At 32.4% G+C, this 22,643-nt stretch overlaps 4 protein-coding genes across 5 annotated transcripts; 3 read left to right on the forward strand and 1 right to left on the reverse strand.

Annotated features, from left to right (window-relative positions):
* The first annotated feature begins 5,419 nt into the window (after positions 1–5,419).
* On the forward strand, positions 5,420–9,536 carry LOC133669663 (kinesin-like protein KIN-14U). 2 transcript variants are annotated; one of them, XM_062089887.1, is made up of 10 exons: positions 5,420–6,351; positions 6,440–6,523; positions 6,608–6,769; positions 6,884–6,990; positions 7,084–7,265; positions 7,367–7,528; positions 7,620–7,838; positions 8,027–8,064; positions 8,352–8,479; positions 8,566–9,536. In XM_062089887.1, the coding sequence occupies exons 1-10, from the start codon at positions 6,129–6,131 to the stop codon at positions 9,175–9,177; spliced, it is 1,917 nt and encodes a 638-aa protein (XP_061945871.1). In that variant the 5' UTR covers positions 5,420–6,128; the 3' UTR covers positions 9,178–9,536. The 2 variants fall into 2 exon arrangements, with proteins under 2 accessions (XP_061945871.1, XP_061945872.1); XM_062089888.1 differs by lacking the exons at positions 5,420–6,351; positions 6,440–6,523 and having other exon boundaries at positions 6,612–6,769; positions 6,856–6,990.
* Positions 9,537–9,938: 402 nt separating this feature from the next.
* Positions 9,939–12,343, reverse strand: LOC133669664 (uncharacterized). Its single transcript, XM_062089889.1, has 2 exons — positions 11,828–12,343; positions 9,939–11,065 (listed from the first exon to the last, which is right to left on the reverse strand). Exons 1-2 carry the CDS (start codon positions 12,169–12,171, stop codon positions 10,411–10,413), a joined length of 999 nt encoding a protein of 332 aa, XP_061945873.1. The 5' UTR covers positions 12,172–12,343; the 3' UTR covers positions 9,939–10,410.
* Positions 12,344–15,172: 2,829 nt separating this feature from the next.
* Positions 15,173–18,782, forward strand: LOC133669250 (uncharacterized). Its single transcript, XM_062089312.1, has 5 exons — positions 15,173–15,523; positions 15,771–15,919; positions 17,003–17,164; positions 17,847–17,962; positions 18,494–18,782. Exons 1-5 carry the CDS (start codon positions 15,301–15,303, stop codon positions 18,510–18,512), a joined length of 669 nt encoding a protein of 222 aa, XP_061945296.1. The 5' UTR covers positions 15,173–15,300; the 3' UTR covers positions 18,513–18,782.
* Positions 18,783–19,772: 990 nt separating this feature from the next.
* Positions 19,773–22,020, forward strand: LOC133669550 (putative pentatricopeptide repeat-containing protein At1g12700, mitochondrial). The gene has a single exon (XM_062089740.1). The coding sequence runs from the start codon at positions 19,974–19,976 to the stop codon at positions 21,810–21,812; it is 1,839 nt and encodes a 612-aa protein (XP_061945724.1). The 5' UTR covers positions 19,773–19,973; the 3' UTR covers positions 21,813–22,020.
* Positions 22,021–22,643: the final 623 nt, after the last annotated feature.

Below are 22,643 nucleotides of genomic sequence, written 5' to 3' on the forward strand. Positions count from 1 at the left end.
CCTTATATTGTAGTTTCATCAACCATGAAAAATGTGTTTTATGAAATATAAATTTGATGAACTGACTTTTTATTTAGTTTTTCACAAACAACGCCACTAATAAAGTCATGAAAAAACTTCACACAAAAATTATTGGGCTTTCAATGGTCTACTATGAAATTTGATCTATGAGTTGGGAGTTTTAAAAAAATAAGTTTACCGTGGAATAAAAAACTCCCTTATATTTAAGTTAGCACCTGTGAATGAGAAGAAGATGATGAACAGGAAAAGAAAGATAAAAGCATGTTGCATGATTATCTTAGTTTAGCCTATGTTTGGCCTTGTCTAAAGTTGGTTTATGTGAGGCAAGACTAGATGTATTTATACATTTGGCTTCAAACTTCTCCATGGAAGAAATCATGCCGTTGACCAGCCAAGGTGGCTCATCAATAGCGTGAGTTGCAATGAATTTTGTTTCTAGCACGTAATTGAAGGAGAAGTTTGTATCTATAGAATGTATATATATTTATTAACATGAGTTTTAGAACCGGATTCTATATATTTTAATTAATTTTATAAATTTTAAAATTAATAATTATATAAATATATAGTGATCCTCAAATTTATAATATATATTTTTATTATATAGGCTAGTAGTGGGCATGGTAAAAAGATAATTATTGGAACCATCTAGGTGGTGGTCCAGTAGTAAGAGTTTGGGACCAAAAGGTTTGCTCCCTCTGTGGTCTCAGGTTCGAGCTCTGTGGTTGCTCATATGATGGCCACTAGAGGCTTACATGGTCGTTAACTTCAGGGTCCGTAGGATTAGTCGAGGTGCACGCAAGCTGGCTAGGACACCCACATTAAACTAAAAAAAAAAGAAAGATAATTATTGGGGATGAAACACGTTGTTTATCCTTCAAATCTTCTGTAAAAAAAAAATAAAAAAATTAGCCCATCATGGCCGCCACCTCTTCTTTTTAACGAACATGACCAAGTTTCCTAGCAAATTGCTACACTGTTCACGTACCCATATATTATACCAAAATGTTGATAGAATAACCTTGAAACCACCATTTATCAAGCTATGATTCTTGCATTTTCTTTCTGATCTTGCTAAATTTCCACGAATTCGAGGAATATTGTTAAATTTTATTAGCAGTGGTGGAATATTATAGACTTGAATTGGGGCTAATATACGTGGAATCACTAATTTTATAGTTATTTTTTGTTTTTTTTATTGAGTAGCTTAGATTTTTTTCACCATAACAAATAAAACGCAAATAAATATTTTTTTTAATGTAAAAAATACCCTCAAGTTAGCTTTTATATTAAAAAACCTAAATTTCACTTCAAAACCATTTTTAAAACGCATTTCATATATAAATTTAGAATATATTTGAGAGTGTGGTAGCGATTATTTTTTAAAGTATTTTTAATTTTAAAACACATCAAAATAATATTTTTTTTATTTTTAGAATATTATTTTTGATATCAGCACATCAAAATGATCTAAACATATCAAAAAAATATTAATTTAAAGTAAAAAAAATAAAAATATATATATATATTCTTAAAAAACACTTTCAAAACACCATGTAAATTAGTGATTGTATTTAATTTAATGTTGGCCATTGAGGAATGGGATTTCCCTTGTTGTGCTCTTGAAAAGTCCACTCTTATGACTTCGTCTAGGAAAAAATAAATGAAGAAAGGTCGGTCCACCTTGTAAAAAAGTGTTCCATGGTGATGACAAAGTCAATAGGTTGGTATGAAAAACTCTCCCTCTGGAAGAAGATTTCTAGAAGATTGACTGAATATTTTCCATGGTTGCAATTATATTCTTGCAAATTCAAACCGAACCCTAGATCGAAGTTTACCACAGGAAAAAGAAGAAGAATTGTTATAAAAATTTATTAATTATCTCAGTTTGCTGGTTTAGCCTTCTCCTTAATTCCCTGAAGAAGAAGGATGATAAAAATTTACTATCGGACCTAATGTTTCATTTAATGCTTAGCTTTATCTTTTTATTGTTTTATATTCGAATGAATATGGACACGACTCAATTCCATTTTTCTTTTTAAATCATTTTGACTTTATCAGCATAAGAAAACAAATGCCTCAGGAATAATTTAATTATGATATCAACATGTTAAAACTATTTAAAATTATTAATAAAAAAATTAAATTTTTCAAAAACACAACTTCAATTACAATTAAAAGAAACATTATAATAATTTTTGTTAGTTGGCTAGAGATGGTAGGAAATTCCAAGTTTAAGTCATGCAATTTGATAGCTTGCAAATTTTTAATCCTTGATGATCACATCTTATTTGTTTTTGAATTACAAAGGTGTTTTTTTTATTAAAAAAAATTTCTTTTCTTTGCTTCAAAGTAATTTTTTTGAGAGTTTTCAAATCGTTTTGATGTGCTAATATTAAAAATAATTTTAAAAATAAAAAATATTTTAATACATTTTCAAATAAAAAATATTTTAAAAAGCAACTGTCAATGAACTTCTAAACACCATATAAATATAGGATCTTAAACCAAGAAATTCTCACAACACAAACTAGTCTATATACCTCAAACTAGTTTAGAAAAAAAATACAAGGATTTGATTTCAAATATATCAAAGTATAAAAATGTCAAAATAGAATTAAAAGTAAATAGATTAGTTCTTAAATGTTAATAAATTCAATGAAGTTTATTATCAAATATTTTAAAAAATCTAGAACGATGATACCGGATAAATTTATTTATAGATCATATTATCTTGATTAGAAACTTAAAGTACTTTTTGTATGCATATTTTATCACGAGTTTCTAACAATTTTTTCATCAAAGTTATAGGTTTCCATCTTAAGATGGATATTAGATCTCTAGTTTTGATATTGGAATAATTTATCTAATATCTATTACTTTTAAAAACACATATAGACAATAGCAAACAAATTTATTAATATATCCAACTAGATCATAGCATCTCCATTGAGAGCCTAATGAGCCTTTTGTATAGATCATCTTATAATGAGTTCCTAGTATATTTTATACGGACTATCCCATTGAGAATCTCAACACCTAGGATTCCCATCCTAGAATGGATACCCTCGCATCAACAATTTAGCTAGTTTTTTTTTTTTCCCGAAGTCCTCACTTTCCAATTTTTTATTTTGGAGAGAATATAATAAATTTATAATTTTAACATTGTAAAAGCAATTTATTAGTCTCAAAAAATGGAATTTCATTAATGACCCATGCTCTTGAATCTCTCAATCTTGAAGAGGAAAATGTGTGGAAAACCAGTAAACTTACAAGCCTCACCTAGTAAAATCAACTCATTAGTTTCAAATTAAAGGCAAGTATAGTAAGAGTTTCACCTTTTAATTTCTTATTTCCATTTTAATCCCATTAAATTAAAAAAATATATTTTTTCTTCATTTTATTCCCTCCATTAATTTCACCCCATCCAAGCTTTTCAACAAAGTTTTAGCTTCAAATAATTCACAGATGTTCATAACTTTTAAATGCGTGTTTGGTGGTATGGCTCATGATGATTTTAAAAAATATTTTTTTAATTAAAAATATATTAAAATAATATTTTTTTTTAATTTTTAAAGTCAAAATCAATTAGTATTATCAATTTAATATTTTTTCAAATAAAAATTATTATTATTTTGAAAAATAAGCAAAATCAAACGCAAACCCACCGAGTAAACAAACATCATCATCATGTTTGTGAGTGGTGTGTAGGAAAATCAAATTTGCAGTAAAAACTCCTTTTGAAATCGAGAGGATAAAAAGCCATAAAATAATGGAAAGATAATAGTGGAATTTGCTTTAAGAAGATTCCAACTTCCAACTTCCAACTACTACTTTAGCTGTTTAGCAGTTATCCACTTTGTGGGGAAACCCATGCCTTCCAAAAAACAAATATTTAAAAATTAAAAATTAAAAATCCAATGGCTAGTCTCTACCCGCCATTTATTACAGCTTTCCGTTAACGGCAAGTAGTCTGTGCATCTCTATCAAACAGTTAAAAAAAATTACCAAGGAATCATGATCTGCTGCACCAGAGACTACTTACTCACCAACCTCGAACAGATCAAATCATGCCACGTTGTCAGATGATAGTAGGCTGGGAGCGTTCCAGAGAATCCGAGGTCCGTTTACCTTTTTTTTATTACACTGTTGCCCCACGTGGAATATATATATAAAAACAAAATTCCAAAATTGGAAAAGCGGTCTCATTTTCAATTTGACCTTTTCACCTCCGCTCCTCACGCTCCACCCTGAAAAGAAAGGGGAAAAAAAAAAAAGAGAGAGAGAGAGAGGGACTTTTACAGTTCGACCAACCATAATAAAAAAGAAAATCTTGCCTCTTTTTGTTTGAAATCGAGGGTTTCTAGTCCCATAATAATAATAATAATACAATTTTTACTATATGAATCCAATCAAGCAAGAGAAAGATATTTTTTGAAATTTGAGATGCATTTTTTAAATAAATATCAAAACACAGGTTTCGGTTGGTGTATTGATAAAATAACCTCCTTACCTTTTTATTTTATTGTATCTATCAATTTAATTATTTTTTGGAATGTTTTTTTAAAGGTTTGATATGTTGATGTAAAAAAAAATATTTTAATATATTTTTAAATAAAAAAATACATTTCAAAAACATTATCAAATGATTTATTATTTCAAATTGTGCATTTACTATCAAATAACAAAAAAACTAAAACTATATATTTTGTCAGAGAATCATCTCAACCTAATAGTTTAAACTTTTAGATAAAATCCTGTGATATGATTTATATTATTTTCTAATACACCTCCTCAAATAAAAGCCATTTGGACTTGAAACTTGTAGAGATCCACATTACTTCATACTTAATTTTTATCAAATAAATGAAAATGATGAGATTCAAACTCGTGATCGCTTGATTATCAAGACTCTGATACCATATTAAAGATACACTTACACACATCTCACTATTCACTAAAATAGTGCATGCGAGTTTCATAAATTAATCTGAATTATCTCGATTTTTATTACTCGATGTATAAATTTGTTATGCTAACTTTGATTAATTCAAGTTATTTTTTTATCTAATCTCATAAATCTGTATTTAATTAACTAAGAATTGAGTTATAAATTTTTTTATTTTTTTCAAGTTATTGTAATTTTTTTATTTAATTTATTTGATAAGAATATAAATTGCGATGTCATGATAATACTTTTCCTTTTATTTTCGTTGTAAAGTAAATACTATTTTTTTCCCCGTCATCTTTCGTGATGAATTAATATATTAAGGATAAATAATTTCTTACACGAAAATCAAACTGCTTGCAAGTTGTAGTGTTAGAAAACCAACAAATCTTTGGCTTAATAATAATCATATCCACATCATGATACTAATCTATTATCTACACAATTAGTAAAGTGAAATTCTTACAAGCCATCTGACCCACACAGTTTTTTTTTGTAGTTTTTTAATGGCTGGCCAATGTGTCTCTGAAAGTGTACTACAAATTAAAGACTTGAAAGTCCAAATCATGGTCCAAGCAGTGTTCAATCATTGAAAGCAACTCTTGTGCTTCCAAAATTTCTCAGCTCAGGTTTCTTGAAAAAATTGCACTTAGGTTTTGACTTCTCCATGTTTTCTGGCACTAAGTCCTCATCTTTCTTTGCTTAATTAATTACTGGGTTCTTTTGAATTCAATCACCCCATTATCAATTCCACTTCACCTCCACAATTTTTTTGATCTTGGGATTTACTATTTTCTGGGTTTTTTGTGTTTTTGAATCCAGTTTCTTGCGTTTGTTTTTTTGGGGTTACCTTTTTGGAGACATGGCTTCATTTACACTTCATCTTGGTTTATTAAATACACTTCAAACTGCTTTCTGTTGTTGTTAATGTTGAAGTTTCTCCAAATTACTAACTTACTTTAGTTTTTATGAGGTGTAAAGAGTTTTTTTTAGTGTCCAACAGCAAATCCTGTGGAATAGGTAGTTCAAAGCTCTGGCTGTTTCTTCATTTTTACTCTGTTTTGGTTTGGTGTGTTCTTTAAGGAAGAAGTGAGCTTGTAGTATCAATATTGCCGTCTCTCGAAAAGGGTTTGTGTTTTCAACTTTCTTTAGCTTAGAAATGTTCATTCCTAGTGAAATGGAGCAGATCTCATTGCCTCTAGATAATGTAAAAGAGAAGTTGGAGCCAATGGAACCAAACCAGGATTACATTGATGCGTTCCAGTTAGAATCTGAGTTGATGGATTCACCACCATTACCTAACTCAACCATTTATACCGATGTCAATGTTGTTCCTGAGCATGAAAAGGGCGAGCTTGGGCATTCTATATCGAATCTAGAAGGTAAAAGTTTGAAGTATTTAGTTGTAGTTACCTGTTGTTTAAAGGTTCTTTCCTTCCATAAGTTTCCCATGTTGCATTGAATTTACAGGTGAGATCGCAGGGTTGAAACAGAAGGAGAGATTGTTGGACAAGAAGCGCAGAGAAGCATTAAATAAGATATTGGATATTAAAGGTAGGAATTTACTGTTTGGTCTCAAGATGGAGTTCTTCTTTTGACAATGTTTTTGCCTATTCTAATTCTGGCTTTGATTTTCAGGCAGCATTAGAGTATTTTGTCGAGTGAGACCGTTCCTATTGTCAGATAGAAGAAGAATTCACGAACCCGTTTCAACTGGGTTAGAGAAGGTGGTGGTTAAATCAGTTGGAATTAGGAAGGAGTACAGATATGATAAGGTTTTTCATCAAGCAGCTACTCAAGGTTGGTGTCCAAATTAATGTGCTTTATTCTACGGTTAATTATATGTTTTTTTTAATCATTTTCCTTTTGGTTTCATTTGAATTAAGAGTCTATTTGCCCTTGAAAACTCTGTAGAAGATGTTTTTGTTGAGGTTGAACCTATCCTTAGATCTGCACTTGACGGGCACAATGTATGCATATTGGCTTATGGTCAAACTGGAACTGGCAAGACATTTACAATGGTCAGTGGCAGATTGAAATGTGTTACTCTTGTACTTTTGTTATTAAATGCATGTTCTTGATCATTGATGACTAAGGGTTAAATCATTCTCCAGGATGGCACAAATAACCAGGCTGGGATCATTCCTCGAGCTATTGAAGAGCTTTTTCGTCAAGCCTCTTTGGATAACTCATCTATAACATTTTCAATGAGCATGCTGGAGGTTTACATGGGTAATCTTAGAGATCTACTTGCTCCCAAAGTGGCGAGTAGGACACATGAGGTTGCAGCAAAATGGTAATTATATACTCCTGATGCTCAAATGAAACGCAAACTCAAAAATCAAATTGAAGCCTTTATAGGATGTAAACATGTTTTGGCTAACTATACTAGAGCAGTTTAAATATTCAAACAGATCCAAAGGGAATGGTTGAAGTTGAAGGTCTGACACAGGTCCAAATACCTGATACTGCAAAGGCAAAATGGTGGTATGCTAAGGGCAGGCGGGCTAGATCTACTTCGTGGACTAATGTCAATGAGACATCAAGCAGGTCACACTGGTGGGTTTAGGGTCTCCTTTATTTTTCAAACTTATTTGCTTGATTAATTTCGTTCGACAATTCCGTTATCTGTTTAGTTCTATATATCTAGCTTAATGAGGATCACCATTTCTCGACATGGAGATGATTCAAAAGCTAAAGCACAAGTGAGCAAACTATGGATGGTTGATCTCGGAGGAAGTGAGCGATTGTTGAAGACAGGGGCCACCGGACAGACACTTGATGAGGGAAGGGCCATAAATCTATCTCTTTCCGCTTTGGGTGATGTTATCGCTGCTCTAAGAAGGAAGAGAGGCCATGTGCCTTACAGGCAAGTTTTTAGTTGGGTTTGTTTTTCAGCTTTAATGATGCCTTCCTTTTTGCTGGGTAAGCTGGCAGTGGTCCCTATTTGCTTACGAAGTTATGATTGCAACCAAGTTAGGACTTTTGAGGTTTTGCTTCTGTCCTCTTGTCAATATTTAATTTAACTGATTTTAAATTTCACTTCTTTGGTTGCAGAAACAGCAAGTTAACTCAAATCCTCAAAGATTCCTTAGGTAAACCTCTGCACGAACAGAAAACCAAAAACTTCAGTTCTATTGAAATTCACATAGCACTCAATGGTTCTTAATACCTGAAACTATAAAGGTGTGGAGTCTGAAGACTGCTAGTAGTGACAGCTAAATTCCTTACATGGTCATGACTTCTATTTATGCTGTAGAGTGTATGCAATAAAGTGCTATTGCAAACACAAATATACGTTTCCTTTTCTTTTCTGGGTGATGTTTTTTTACTGTCTCGATAGTTTGAAAATTCCTAACATCTTTAAATTCTATTGCTTTAGGTCATAGTTCAAAGGTTTTAATGCTTGTGCATATAAGCCCGTGTGAAGAAGATGTTGGAGAGACAATCTGTTCTTTAAGCTTTGCAAATAGAGCAAGAGCGATAGAGACCTATCGAGATCTAACAGAGGTACAACTCTGTAAAGTTCTTTCACAACTGTCAGTAATCTTGTCACAAAAAGTTCACATCCATCACTTGCATTTGCCTTTGGTTAGGACATAAACATGCTAAGGCAGAAGAGGATTTTGGAACTCGAAGTAGAAATGAGAGAAGCCGAAGAAGAGTGCCAGAAAGTTAGGTATCAAGTACAGAAGGCTGAGTTCCTGTTGAGTGAAAACAGAGAGCTTTTGTCAACTACTTATCATGTTCCTGATGACAAGGAGAATGCACCTATAAGTCCCAAAGAAGACTATAAGGAAGTCAATAGTACATCTCGAGTTACTGACAAAGGAATTAGGAGGAATATGACAAGTCCTTTCCCGCGATTCATGACTTCTACTGTGGCTAGTCGGCAAAGGCAAAGTGCTGCAGAAAAATTAGTTGTTGGGCGGGCAAGAAGTTTGAGATCCGCAACAAGAAGTTCATTACAATTTTCAGCTTCTCAGTCCTTCAGTTATTCAGAATTTCGCTTTAGAGCAATTTTAAAGGAGTCAAATAGAAAGTCAAGATATGGCGAGACAAAACCTCTGCTCCCAGAGAGTCCCAAATGCAATGGCCCGGAGATGAAGATGGACTCCTTGCCTCGAAGCAAGACAGTTATTTCATCAGATCCGAACTTGAGAACTACGCTTTCTCGTCACAGAAGAAGGATGTCTGATCTAATCTAAGGGTAGAGAAAAGCCTCAGGATTTTTTTAATTTTTTTTTGTATGCAGGACCGGGATCCTTTTTTTTTTTTTTTCCAGTTGGGTGCTTAACAAAGGGTGTGTGGGATTCCATGCTTTGATCTGGAGGGAGTTTTTTTAGTGAGTGTTGTGTATCACAGTGTGATGGGGGGTTTTGCTTAGGCTTTTTGGGAACTTGGGATCTGTTGTATTATTTGTTTACAGTATCCCTGTTGTCACATGATTGATGACCTGGTTAGGTCTGATGAGAATTGTTAAATACTCATTAACATGGACATGGTAGCGTGATGCGTGCCTGATCTTTGTTTAGATTTTATTAACATCATATTGTTTATTATATCACACCTTTCTGGTCTTTTGATTAGCTTCATAACATGTTTCATGACCTGTATGCGGTGTCAGCGGAGCAATTCCAGCTCTCAGCTGCTCAATTGATATGATTCCCACATGTATGAAACTGATTTCTGCTCTTTCAACAATGCTTTACACTGGATACATCTCCTTGGAGTTCCCATTCACTGTAATTGCCTTGTCCACTCAATGTTCGTACATTCTATATCCCCCAAATTTCTCTTCCATTACACGATTACAGCTTAAGTTTTCTGTGGTAGTATGGAATATGATGCAAGTGCAAAAGAGGACTGGCAGAGTGGCAGGCTCATGTGCTTCAGTCTTGGCCAGTTTAAAATGCTTTGCTTCTAAGCAATTTAAAGTTAGCAGGCCAGATGCAGTCTAGACGATAACTTTGGAAGAGAAAAGCAACACAATGCACTGATAAATCATTAGATACATTCAGTTTCAGGACCTTCTCAAGAGCTACAAACTGTGCATTAACATTACAAGTTTTAGTAATCAAGAAGCCATAGAATGTCTGAAAAGAAAGTGTGCCCTCTAGCTAGCATTTCAAATTTGGACTAACCCGTTGCATAATTTAATTTCATAACCTTACGGACCTTTTCAAATCAGCTCTGAATCCTTAAATCAAAGTTACATCCATTTCTTTTTCCGTAAAGCATACATTGAAAGTCTCCCATTCCATCCTCAGAGAGAAGTTCAATCCAAACAAAAACCTGCAAGGTCACCAATCCTTCTTTCTTCTTACTGTTATAAACTGGATGTTGAAGAGGAAGTGATCAGGAGCAACAAAACTAGTATACAACAATCACGGAGGCTTCATCTTGTATCCAAATAAACCAGAAAGAGTGTTCTGCAGGCTCTAAGCTTTAGACCGCCTAAATTCAAACCAAATTTCATAGTGATTAAACAGCAAGCTATCATGTGTGTGCTTTCCACTATACTTGAGTCCCAGACTGGTCAACCTCTTAGTACATTCCTCACCTCCAAGTCTTGAACAGAACTTTATATTATGTGACACGAAGATGCGGCCATCATAAGGTTTCAGCATGCCCACTAATCTCTCCAGTCCAGCCCAGACAAGCTTATCAGGCATATGAAGAAACACAGCACTAGCATATATCAAATCATACACAACTCCAGAACCAAACTTGGAGAAATCCATGTCTTCACCTTTCACAATCAGAGGACGCTTGTGTAAAAGACCCTGAGAGGGAAGCTCGTATCTGAATGCAGCCATCAGAGAGAGCTCGTCTCTTTCAAGACAATGGAAGTGCTCAGGGACGAGATAACGAATGAAATGCAAGCCAACACGGAGTGTTCCACACCCAATCTCTAGCACACGTGAATTGGGTGACAGGTGGCTGGACTCTGCAAGGAACTCAAACACATCGCGTCCACCAGCCCAGGGCTCCCCATAGTTGCTATGATGCTCTTCCACAAGTAGCTCGCCAGGACATGGGAGAGCAGTGTGGTTATCTGACACTAGCCCTTCATAATGTGATATGCCCTTGAACCTGAAAAAAAAGGACTCAAATCAATTAAAAATCATTCCTGCACCCTGAAATTAAAATGTACAAAATACCAATTTCTAAGTTTGAGTTTTCATGCAGAAACATACAAAGACATGCTCAATTTTTTAGGGACAGCCAATATAAGAGAAACCGGTAACATTAACTACTAGAAGTTATGACATTGCACTTAGAGTGTGCGTGAAGAAAAACTCAACTCCCAAAATCAAATCAAATCAAATCAAGTCAAATGTGTTACTGTGTATGTTTTCAAATGATTCTTACTTCTTTCCATGACACTGCATTTCGCCAGAATACCGTCATCTCCTTCCAATACATTAATTACCTCTCACTCCAGTCTATCAAACATAGATCAAGTGCAGAGATATTGACAATAACATTTGCAGGATAGCAATGGAGCACCGACATAATGTCCAAACCCCGGGAAGAAAAACTCACTCACGAAATCACGCACACAAACACACATGGTTGTGATTTTGCAGGATTAAACAGATTTTAAAAAAATGAACACCTTTCCTTATTAAAAATGTGCAACTCAAATGAAGCACCCAACTTGGTACCACAGCCCAAACACATTAACGAATATGACATCCTTAGAAATTCCATCTTTTCCACCAAACAATACAACATCATCCAAAAAAACCACCCAAAATCCAAACTTTATCAACACCCAATACACAGCCATTCAAAACAAAGAAAACCGAGAACTCAAAAAACCATATAAAAACATAAAAGAGAGTTACTTACTGAATGAGATCTTGTAATTGTTGAGCTCTAGTACGGGGATTAATCCCTTTACGAAGAACATTATCTTGCATATGTAAGCCATTAGCTTGGATCTGATCCATAATCCATGTAATATCCTCTTGTGTTGCAGATATTCTCTCTTTTTTATCAACCTCGCCAAGACCACCCCGACCATTGTTATTATCATTAAAGCTTTGCAAAGAAGAAGGGCATGAACATGTAGAGAGCGAAGATAAGAGAAAGAATAGCATTATTGCTCCTACAGAAACAGAAAGGACCAACGTTGGAATTGAAATTACTATTCCTTTTTGTGTTGGTGAATATGTTACTGTTGACAGTGCCATCCTCTCCCTGCTCCCCTGCTCCCCTCTTCTCTCTGCTTCTTGCTTGATGCTGGATGAAAATGAAATTATTATTTTTTTCTCTGTAAAGTTCAATGTGTGACCTGTGTCGTTTTAGGAATAAGAAACACTGATGAGTTCGAGTCCTTTACAAGCAAGTTGTGTCGTTTTGGGGAATTGGAATTCAAATACTATACACTATACAGTACATTGTTTTTGTGTTTTGCAAGCTGGGGGACTTGCATTTTTGGTTTGTTTGGCAGTTTAGTTGAGGTTGCTTTTCAAATAATTTTTTATGTTAAAATACATGTTAATAATATTTTTTTATTTTTTAAAAATTATTTTTAACATCAGCACATCAAAATGATTTGAAAACACTAAAAATATATTAATTTGAAGTTAATAAAAAAATAAAAAAAATTTAAATTTTATCAAAAATATTTTTAAAACGCAGAAACAAACAGGCTCTTTGTCTTAAATTATGATTATGGGATGAAATAAGTGAATTTTGAGATTATGGAAGATGCTAGTGGACTCTCCATGGAATCGAATAAAATGTAAAAATATATTAAAATACTATTTTTTTATTTATTTTTAATATTAATTTCTTAAAATAATTTAAAAACATAAAAAAATAATTTAAATCTAAAATATATAAAAATTTTCAAAAACATGATACAATCATTTAAACACCTCCAAAATAAAACTATGATTTTTTGAAAAGAAAAAACAAGACAAAAAAAAGCATGAGTGCAATGGTCCCAAAATAATTGAATAGAGGCATATTTATACTTATTCGAAATATAATTTTTTTCAATTAAAATTTTGACAAAATTTCTCGTTACAACTATACACAATATCAAACTATGATCCAATTATTATGGATTTCACCACATGTAATTGATAATACTCATCATTTCACTTCAACACTTATAATTATATTCACAATTAATTATGCAATCTAAGGAAGAATAAAATTTTAAATATATAATAATTTTGTCTGTTCATATTCATGCATCGAAATAGAGTTTGGATGTCATTAATACATAATTAAATAAGATTACAATCCATCTCAAAATAGTACATATTATTTATAGTTTATAATAATAAAATAGGATACGTAAAAGACTATTCTTGTCGCAAATAAGAAGGCCTGCAAGACAAATATAATTATTATGAAAATACAACAACTATAGTAGTGTTTAATCTTTAAAATTATTAGTTATACATCCTTGATTTATTTCTATTTAATCATTATTTTTTATTTAATATAATCATACTACTGCACCTTTTTTGATATCTAGTCCACATTATTTCTTTTGAAAATCTGTGATCTCCTAGTTTTCTCTTTATACTATTGTTTTCCTTAATTTCTAAATTTAGTTAATGTAAATTCCCTTTTTTTTTGTTTTCTCTGTTCTTAAAACATTATCGATGCTAGTAATTTTATCAACACTATTAGCCTCCTTTGCTAGAGATCGGCTAATTAAAACTTGAAATTTATGTTGATATCAATATGTCACATTAATATTATTAGTTATCCTAGTTTGGAATTACTAATCAATCATTTTCCATGTATATTAAATCTATTATTTAAAAATGTTGATGTCAAGAAAACCTCTTAACATAATTACCCTCCCTTCAAAAACAATTAATCAAGTTTTAATGAAAATATTGATATCAATATAATTCATTGATATTGTTAGTTGTCCAAATACCTACAATAATTAGTCAGATTCTTTTAAATTACTTAATTACATCCCTTCTTAATGCTGATGTCAAGAGTCTTTTGACATCATTAGTCTCTTTTGAGGAGTAGCAAGTCAAATATTTCTCTCATGTACTTCATTTTCTTCCATCATTAATTTAATTGCTTATTTACATAACAATATCAGAACAAATAAATATATCTCATGATAACAACATTAACATAACGTAACAATTTTCTAAGTACTGGCCATCTACCTGATATGTTAGAAGCTCATTTTCTGGCTCGGGTTAATATCACATCTATCAAGATATCCCTTGCGAATCAATTCTCTCATTAATCAATATTATTTTAACATACTTAGTAACAATAAAAAAAATCACCATTATATTTAATTTTTCATTCTCAGTGTTACATTTTGATTTCTAACGGAATTAGCCATATATTACATATAACTTTATCATTTAAATTTTCTATTGATAATCTAAATGATTAGCCACACATAATTATTTTATCATATTTTATTTCTATTTTTCCTTGTTCATTTATATCCTAATTACACCATATATCATATCCTTGATAAAATCCTCGTACCAACTTAAAACATGACTAATTCGACTCTCCCTTTATCATTGTCGGTCAGTCCTAAGAAAAAAAACATGAACTTGTTGATTTCTATAAGCTTTCTTATTTAGAAACCATTTTTGTTATTCTTTTATCTAACAATTTCTTATTTATTTATAATTTTTTTATTCTAAATTAACTTTATTTTTTAAAATAAAATAAAATTATTTTCAGATGATATTTCTAATATGTGTAATCTTACATAATGTTTTTTTTTATTCAATCAATTTAAGTTATTTATTTATTTCTATTATTGTTTGCTTGAATAGAAAAAATACTTTAATAAATAAATTTAGCAAACACAATTGAATACATATCCCCGCTTACAACATTAAATATTTTGATTTATTTTTATCTCTCAATTTTTATTTTTACTGTTAGTTATCATTATTTTATTTATTTATTAATATACATAGTTTTTAATTTATTTAATTATATATATACATAAAAAATTTTATTTTCACTTAAGTTTTTTAATTAAAAAAATATATTAAAAAAATCTACACATGTAATTTTTTATCAAAAAAAAAAAAACCATAATGAAGCGCGGTTCATATATATATAGACACACACACACAGAGAATAATTCAAATTTTGTGCTAGGCCAGGTTTAATTACTATCCTCTTTAGAATCCAACAAATCGACGTCGTTTTACAAGATTTGTTGATTCAATTAACCACCATGCCTAAATCCACCCTCCTGTAAAAAAGCATCCATTAAACCCTAATTCCAAAAACACAGACACAGAAATAGAAAGAAAAAAAAATCTCTCGAAAATTCATTTCCAATCCACAGAACAATGAATTCTCCAAGGATTCTGTTCAACATTTCCCAGAAAAACCCTAAATTTCTCTCCTTGTGCTCCTTAAGCTATTCTCACATTGACAGTCACCTCATTACGTCACAGCACCGCTTGATTTCCTCCACTGCGCCAGTGAGTTCATGGATGGACACCATCAAAGGTGTCTTCACTGGAAAAAAGGCAGAAACTGAAGACACCCCAGAGTCATTCACGTTACTCAGTAAGTCTTGCGTCACTGCCTGTCACGTTAGTTCTCAATCCAGTAATCAGCAAATTTTATGGTTTTTAGTGTTTGATTTGATTTAATTTTTTGGTTTTTAGAACTCCCTTTTGTGTTTTGAGAGTGAAAGTGAAAAACTTGAAGTGTAACTTCTGTGTTTGAGGGTGTGTTTCAAATAGATGAATAACTTGGGTTCTATTAAAATGAAAGCTATTTTTGTTAGTTTTGATTTTTTTTTTGATTTTAGGCTTTGCAGATGGGATGAAGAATGCGAGGAGGGTTGGATCGCTAAAGCAATTCGTCGTTGGTAGAAGCAGTGAAGCGACTTTTTCTAGTGCCTTTGAAAAGCAGGAAGCAATAATTCGATATCTAGGTGCACTTGATCCCACTGGAGAGGTTGGTTTGTCCCTTTATAGCTGCCTTTCTTATATACTACCACGCACGGCTTGGATCTGCTTATTAACTTTGTCCCTTTACTGCAAAATTGCTGTGGTATTGCTCTTTAGTAATAGTAGAGTATCTTCTGTCATTCAAATGATGAGTTGGAATAGTATGAAGCAAATATGCAATCTGGTTTATTAATATTTTGGGTTAGGGGATACTTTGATGGGTAATTTTAGTAAAATCAAGGCTGGACACCAAATGAAGGGGATCATCTTTATGTGATTTTTTTTGAAGGTGCCATTTGCCAGCAAGACTTTTCAACACTACCTTATAGTTCTGACCTTACAATTATAATTTCACTATCTCGCAGCAAAGTGTTTTCTGGTGGGGGGTTCGAATCTTCTGGTGCTGAATATTCACTAGCCAGCAAGTTGATTGCATCCTGTGATTAACTCCATGATACGCCTCTTGTTTTTTTATTTTCTAACAGCTCTTCAAATGGCTGTAGTACTTTCTTCCATTAAACTTCGTCATGTATAGAATTTTTGCATGCCTTTTTGTTTCCTGCAAGATTGGTTCCCTTGTTTGTTCTTATTTTTTCTAATCTTCTGTTATTTGATGGGTTCTGGTTAGATTGCTGGTTAAATTATTTAATCATCTTTCAATGTATGCATTCATGTGTAATGTGCCATTAGCCTCCCAAGACATTTGTGAATAATTTCAGTAAATTGTTTTGTGGTGTAGGGTTCAAATCTTCTAGTGCTGAATATCATGAGCCAGCAAAGTTGATTGTGCCATATGATTGGTTATATGATGCACCTTTTTTTAAAAAAAAATTCTCTAATCTCTTTTATTTGCTCATATTTTGCCTTTCATTGCCTATATATATATATATATATATATATATATATATATATATATATATATATATTCTAATCCCTAATAACTTTGGTCATGTATAGAATTTTTGTGTGTATTGAATGCTGCTTGCAAGGTTGGTTCCCTTCTTGGTTCTTAATTTATTTAATCTTATGTTGCTTTTTCATGGCATCTGGGTAGGCTGTTTGATTATGATTTTAGTTTCATTGTTTGTAGAACCTCCAAACAAGTCAAAAACAAGAAGCAGCGAAGCACTGTAATTGCACAATAGCAGATGTTGAGAGTACACTTTCTAAGTTTATATGGGCTAAAGAAGCACAGAATAAGTTGCAAAAATTAAAGGAAGAAGGGAAACCAATGCCGAAGAACATGACTGAGGTACTGTTGCTTGCATTTTATTCTAGTTATTACACTTTTTAAAGAGTTTCTACACTTCTGCTTCATGTTTTTGTGAAAGATTACGAATATGGATTACTGAATGAGGGTGGTTGTTCATTCACTATGATGGGAAAACCATACCAGTAAATCAGGAATCAAATCCTCTGTTAGAAGTCATTCTATGTGTAAGATGTTACTGGGTCCGGGTTAGTTAATGTCAGAAGAAGGCCCTGCTATCAATTCTGTTTTTTGGCTCAGTTTTACAAAATTTGTGAAGACAAATGAATTTGTTGTCTTTCAGGACCACTCTGTATCTTTATAGTCATGTGATTTGAACCTGTTCAAAGCAGAAGTCGTAGCTCCATGATTTGAACCTTTGCTGGTATTGAACATTTTTCATAGTTGGGCTATTCTTCAGAGAAAAGGTGGAAAAATCTGCGTAGTCACGTTATGGGCTTGTTTGTTATGGATTTTAAGCCAAATGATCCTATATGCTTTGTTATTTATCAATTCAGTCTTCTTTTCCACATGAAGTGTTTGATTTAGTCAATCGTTTAGTTCCATTTTTATTTCTCGGATCTGTAGTGGAGCAATATAGCAACTGTTCTTTTTTCTTTTCAATTACTCTCTAGAAGTTAGAATGTTAGGAAGATGTATCATCTATTATTATCTCTGTTTCTAGGTCCAGAAGTTGATGGGATCGACACCATTGGATCTTGCTCGGTCTAATTTGGCTAAGAGTGGGCAGATTAGCAAAAATGCACCCTGTCCATGTGGTTCCAAGAAGAAATACAAACGGTACTCTTTATCCTTCAGATTTCTTTCAGAAAATGATTGTATTTCTAGAATCTTTTGTTTAGAGTCTTCCATCAACGAAAAAATTGCATTATAAGAGTGAACTCAGAAGGCGTGACCAAGAATGATTTACCAGAGATTCTACAGTTATTTGCATCCGAGCAAGCTCATGCAGCTATCTGTCAGATCATTATTTGGATTTCCTGTTCATGTCACCTTGTCTGTTTTTGTTTTATGTAGTTCTTTAGACTGCAAGTGTAAGACAATAGTCAGAGGTTGGCAGACCTTTGCTGCTTCATACTCTCAGGGAATCATGTTTCCCTTCTGTATTTTACCCAAACCGTGTGTTTTTCTCTTTTGTGGTGTGTGTTGACTTATTTCTTCCTTTAGCTTGGTCCTACCAGAAACAGGCTGGCAACACTATCTGGACTCGACTGTTCCTTCTTTTATCGGGGGTCCCTGCAAAAGAAGTTCAGCACTCATGTGCCTTTTTTGTTCGTGAAATCTGACTAGCTCCTTGTATTTACTGTGAAGGTGCTGTGGAAAGGAATGAGGAGATTGGAAGGTCAAATGGAAGAGGTGCACTCAAAGCATGTGGCCGATACGGTCGGTCCTTGGAAGATTGGAGAAAAGATTTGCAGTCCCAAATTTTGAATCATTTTTCACTAGCTAGAGGAGTTCGCCTAGATTGAGCTCCAAATTTTGTTTGCCATTAGCAGTATGTTCTCTGGACAGGTTGTTAAGCCGAAATTGTCTGCTTGTAATTGCACCTTGAACAAGTGAGATTGCCATTGAATAAATAAAGAAGAGCAACTTTTAACCAGACATGTTGCTCCATCAGGCGTTGGACTGCTTTTGAGGATTTAGGGATATGCCTGGAATTGAGATTGAATCTTTTTTTTTTTTTTTAATATTTAATTTTTTTATTTTAAATTAATATTTATTTTTAATGTTTTTTATTGTTTTAATGTGTTAATGTTAAAAATAAAAAAAATATTATTTAAGAGCATGGTAGTGATTGTTTTTTAAAATATTTTTCATTTAAAAATATATATTAAAATAATATATATTTTTGATATAATATATTAAAAAGATTATATATATATATATATATATATATATATATATATTAAAAAAAACTATTCCAAACGATCTCATTTTATAAATTTAGAAAGTGTACTCTTAACATCTTCAGCAAAAATATATTTTTTAGATTTAATTGACTTTTTAAAGTTTTTTATTTAAAAAAATATTATTTTTTAAAATTTTACCAAAAAAACAAAAAAATACTAAAAAAATATTAATTTAAAATTAAAAAATACAGTTAAATCACAAATTATCTGTTAAATCATAATCCATCAAAAAAACAAGTTTTATTTTATTTTTTACTCTTATTCACATGTCTTGTCAACTCATTGCATTTTTTCAAGTAATGATACGGAGATCAGTACAATAATAAATGAGATCAGAAATTCAGAACATTGAAATTTGTTGAGAGTACAACCTAATATTTTTCATTCTAAGTATTTTCTGTTGAAAAAAAAAGAAGTTTTATCTAAAAAAATATATTTTTCTGAATTTTCACAAATTTTATTTTAATTTCTTTAAAACTGTATTGAAAAACCTTGTTGTTGATAAAAAAAAGTCATGTCCACTTTAAATAGAAAACAAATTTATAAATAAGAAGACATAATTATGATTGAATAAATACATTTATTAAATGTTTTTGAATATTTATTTTCATAGAAATAAAATTAAATAAAAAAGAGTTTTGAGAATCATCTCATGGCACAGTTGGGAAAAAAAAAAACCAAGTGAGAACGAAAAGGTGTGAGACTTGTTGAGCTTCAAAAAGAAATGGTCCGTTGGGTCTTAATCATGAGCCCCATTTTTGAAAACCCTAAAAGGAGAAGCCCCTCTACTTGTTTATGAGTGTGTTTCAGTCCCTGTGAGAACCGAGAACCGGCAAGAGAGAAAGACTGGAGCAGGTTTGGGTTCAGCTCCTGCTTTGCAAATGATGATGATGCGGAGAAGCACCTTCACAGCTTCTGCTTTTCAGCTTCTTCAACAACGACAAATGGAAACGGGTACTTTTCCTAAACTCCCTTCTTTCTTATTCTTCATTCACCAGCACATCACTACTTCTACAGCTTCTACGACCAAAATTAGTCCTTCCTCGAGAAACAATGGTGGGTTTTGTAATAATTATAGCACTCTTCATAGTGTTGCTGATGCCGTTGCTTCTTTCAATGAGTTGCTTAGCATGCGTCCAATGCCACCCGTTGTGGAATTTAACAAGTTATTAGGGTCCCTCGTGAAAAAGAAACATTACTCAACTGTAATTTCTCTCTGCAAACAAATGGATTTGTCAAATATCAGACCTGATGTGTATACTCTTACCATTTTGATTAACTGCTTCTGCCACTCCAACCATGATCATTTTCATTTTGCTTTCTCTGTTTTGGGTAACATGTTCAAACTTGGTCTTCAACCTAATCATGTCACTTTCAGTACCCTACTTAACGGCCTTTGCTCTAAGGCCAAAATCAATGATGCTGTAAAATTGTTTGATGAGATGGTAAAGATGGGGTATGAACCTGATGTGATTACTTATAGTACTATAATTAATGGTTTATGCAAAATGGGCAGCACGACCATGGCAATCCAGTTGCTCAAGAAGATGGAAGAAAAAGGTTGTAAGCCAAATGTGGTGGTATATAGTACAATCATAGATAGCCTTTGCAAAGATAAACTCATAACTGAAGCCATGGAATTCCTATCTGAAATGGTCAATCGGGGCATTTCACCAAATGTTGTTACTTACAGCTCGATTCTGCATGGTTTTTGCAATTTGGGTCGATCAAATGAAGCAACAAGCTTGTTCAAGCAAATGGTTGAAAGGAATGTTATGCCAGATACAGTGACATTCAATATCTTGGTTGATGGACTTTCTAAAGAAGGGATGATTTTAGAAGCTCGTTGTGTTTTTGAAACGATGATTGAAAAGGGTGTGGAACCAAATGTTAACACTTACAATGCTTTGATGGATGGATACTGTTCGCAGAGCCAAATGGATGAGGCCCAAAAATTGGTCAACATCATGGATCGCCAGGGTTGTGCACCTAGTGTTCAAAGTTATAACATATTGATCAAGGGGCACTGTAAGAGTGGAAGGATTGATGAGGCAAAGGGACTCCTTGCTGAAATGTCTCATAAAGCATTGACTCCTGATACTGTCACTTATAGTACTCTTATGAAAGGTTTTTGCCAGGATGGGAGACCTCAGGATGCACAGAAGCTTCTTGAGGAGATGTGTTCTTATGGCCTGCTTCCAGATTTGATGACTTACTCCATTGTGCTAGATGGCTTATGCAAACAAGGCCATTTGGATGAGGCATTCGAAGTGCTCAAGGCAATGCAGGAGAGCAAGATAGAACCTAATATTTTCATTTATACTATCCTTATTCAAGGGATGTGCAATTTTGGCAAGCTTGAAGCTGCAAGGGAACTGTTCTCCAATCTTTTTGTTAAAGGAATACAACCTGACGTGGTTACATATACTGTCATGATCAGTGGACTTTTGAAAGGAGGACTATCAAGTGAAGCATGTGAGTTGTTTAGAGAAATGGCTGTTCATGGCTGCTTGCCGAATAGTTGCACTTACAACGTTATAATCCAAGGATTTCTTCGAAACGGTGACACATCAAATGCAGGACGACTAATCGAAGAAATGGTTGGTAGAGGATTCTCTGCAGATTCGTCTACATTTCAGATGTTATCGGATCTGGAATCGAGGGATGAAATCATCAGTCTATTTATGCGTGGAAGCTCTCAAGGTAGAAAAATGAAGTAAAATCTTCCTATCAATTGTAGTTTTCATCAAAATAGTTAGGTTTTTGTACACAGAAATATATTGTGAGAACGAAAACACTTTACTAAATTAAAAAGAGCTAATTAGCATCTGAAAAACATTATAGCTGTAAAGACATTTACATTGTTCACCGCAATACTGTAATGACTCTTTCAACTCTTCATCCAAAACATTTAACACTGGTTTTCAAGGGTATATAAGTATTTTCACATAATTCATTTGTTATTTTTAAATTGACGAGTGGTAAATAAGTTTTTTTTTAACATTAATTACACAATAAAATAGCTAAAATATTTTTGGAATTAAAAAAATTAAACCTTGCATTAGAAGCCTTTTTTATATTTTTATAATGGGTTTTTTGTTATTATAATTTAAGTGGAGGGATATTTTGGTATTTAACCAAATATAACAAATAATAAATAGTTAAAATATATGGTAAAACTATAAAAAATACCCTTGAAATAAATAAAAATTAAGCCTGAGGTATTTTTGGCTTCTCATAATAGTTTTTTTTTTAATTGCACGAGTGAATTTAGAAGTATTTTTATATTTGGCTAAATAAAAAAAATTAAAAATATTTATATATGACATCCAAATTGTAATTACAAAGATTACACCTTTCAATATTCAAAAATATTCTTCGACCGTGTTGTTAGATTTTTTTTTTCTCTTTCCTCCCTTAAAAAGTACAATTTAATTGTTTTTATTATTGGTATTTCTACTATAATTCTTTATTCTTTTAATTTTTTATTTTGTTCTTGACCTTGAAGTTTTATTTGTTTTCAATCTTATCTTTCAATCTCAATTGGCCAA

The sequence above is a fragment of the Populus nigra genome, chromosome 12, assembly GCF_951802175.1.
Source record: "Populus nigra chromosome 12, ddPopNigr1.1, whole genome shotgun sequence".
NCBI classification, from domain to species: domain Eukaryota; kingdom Viridiplantae; phylum Streptophyta; class Magnoliopsida; order Malpighiales; family Salicaceae; genus Populus; species Populus nigra.

Coding starts and splice junctions, on each gene's coding strand:
- LOC133669550 (XM_062089740.1), top strand. CDS start 19,974: ATGATGATGATGCGGAGAAGCACCTTCACAGCTTCTGCTTTTCAGCTT.
- LOC133669663 (XM_062089887.1), top strand. CDS start 6,129: ATGTTCATTCCTAGTGAAATGGAGCAGATCTCATTGCCTCTAGATAAT. Junction 6,524..6,607: donor TAAGATATTGGATATTAAAG/GTAGGAATTTAC, acceptor TTTGATTTTCAG/GCAGCATTAGAGTATTTTGT. Junction 8,065..8,351: donor AATCCTCAAAGATTCCTTAG/GTAAACCTCTGC, acceptor CTATTGCTTTAG/GTCATAGTTCAAAGGTTTTA.
- LOC133669250 (XM_062089312.1), top strand. CDS start 15,301: ATGAATTCTCCAAGGATTCTGTTCAACATTTCCCAGAAAAACCCTAAA. Junction 15,920..17,002: donor CACTTGATCCCACTGGAGAG/GTTGGTTTGTCC, acceptor CATTGTTTGTAG/AACCTCCAAACAAGTCAAAA. Junction 17,165..17,846: donor TGCCGAAGAACATGACTGAG/GTACTGTTGCTT, acceptor CTCTGTTTCTAG/GTCCAGAAGTTGATGGGATC.
- LOC133669664 (XM_062089889.1), bottom strand. CDS start 12,171: ATGGCACTGTCAACAGTAACATATTCACCAACACAAAAAGGAATAGTA. Junction 11,066..11,827: donor CAATTACAAGATCTCATTCA/GTAAGTAACTCT, acceptor CTTTTTTTTCAG/GTTCAAGGGCATATCACATT.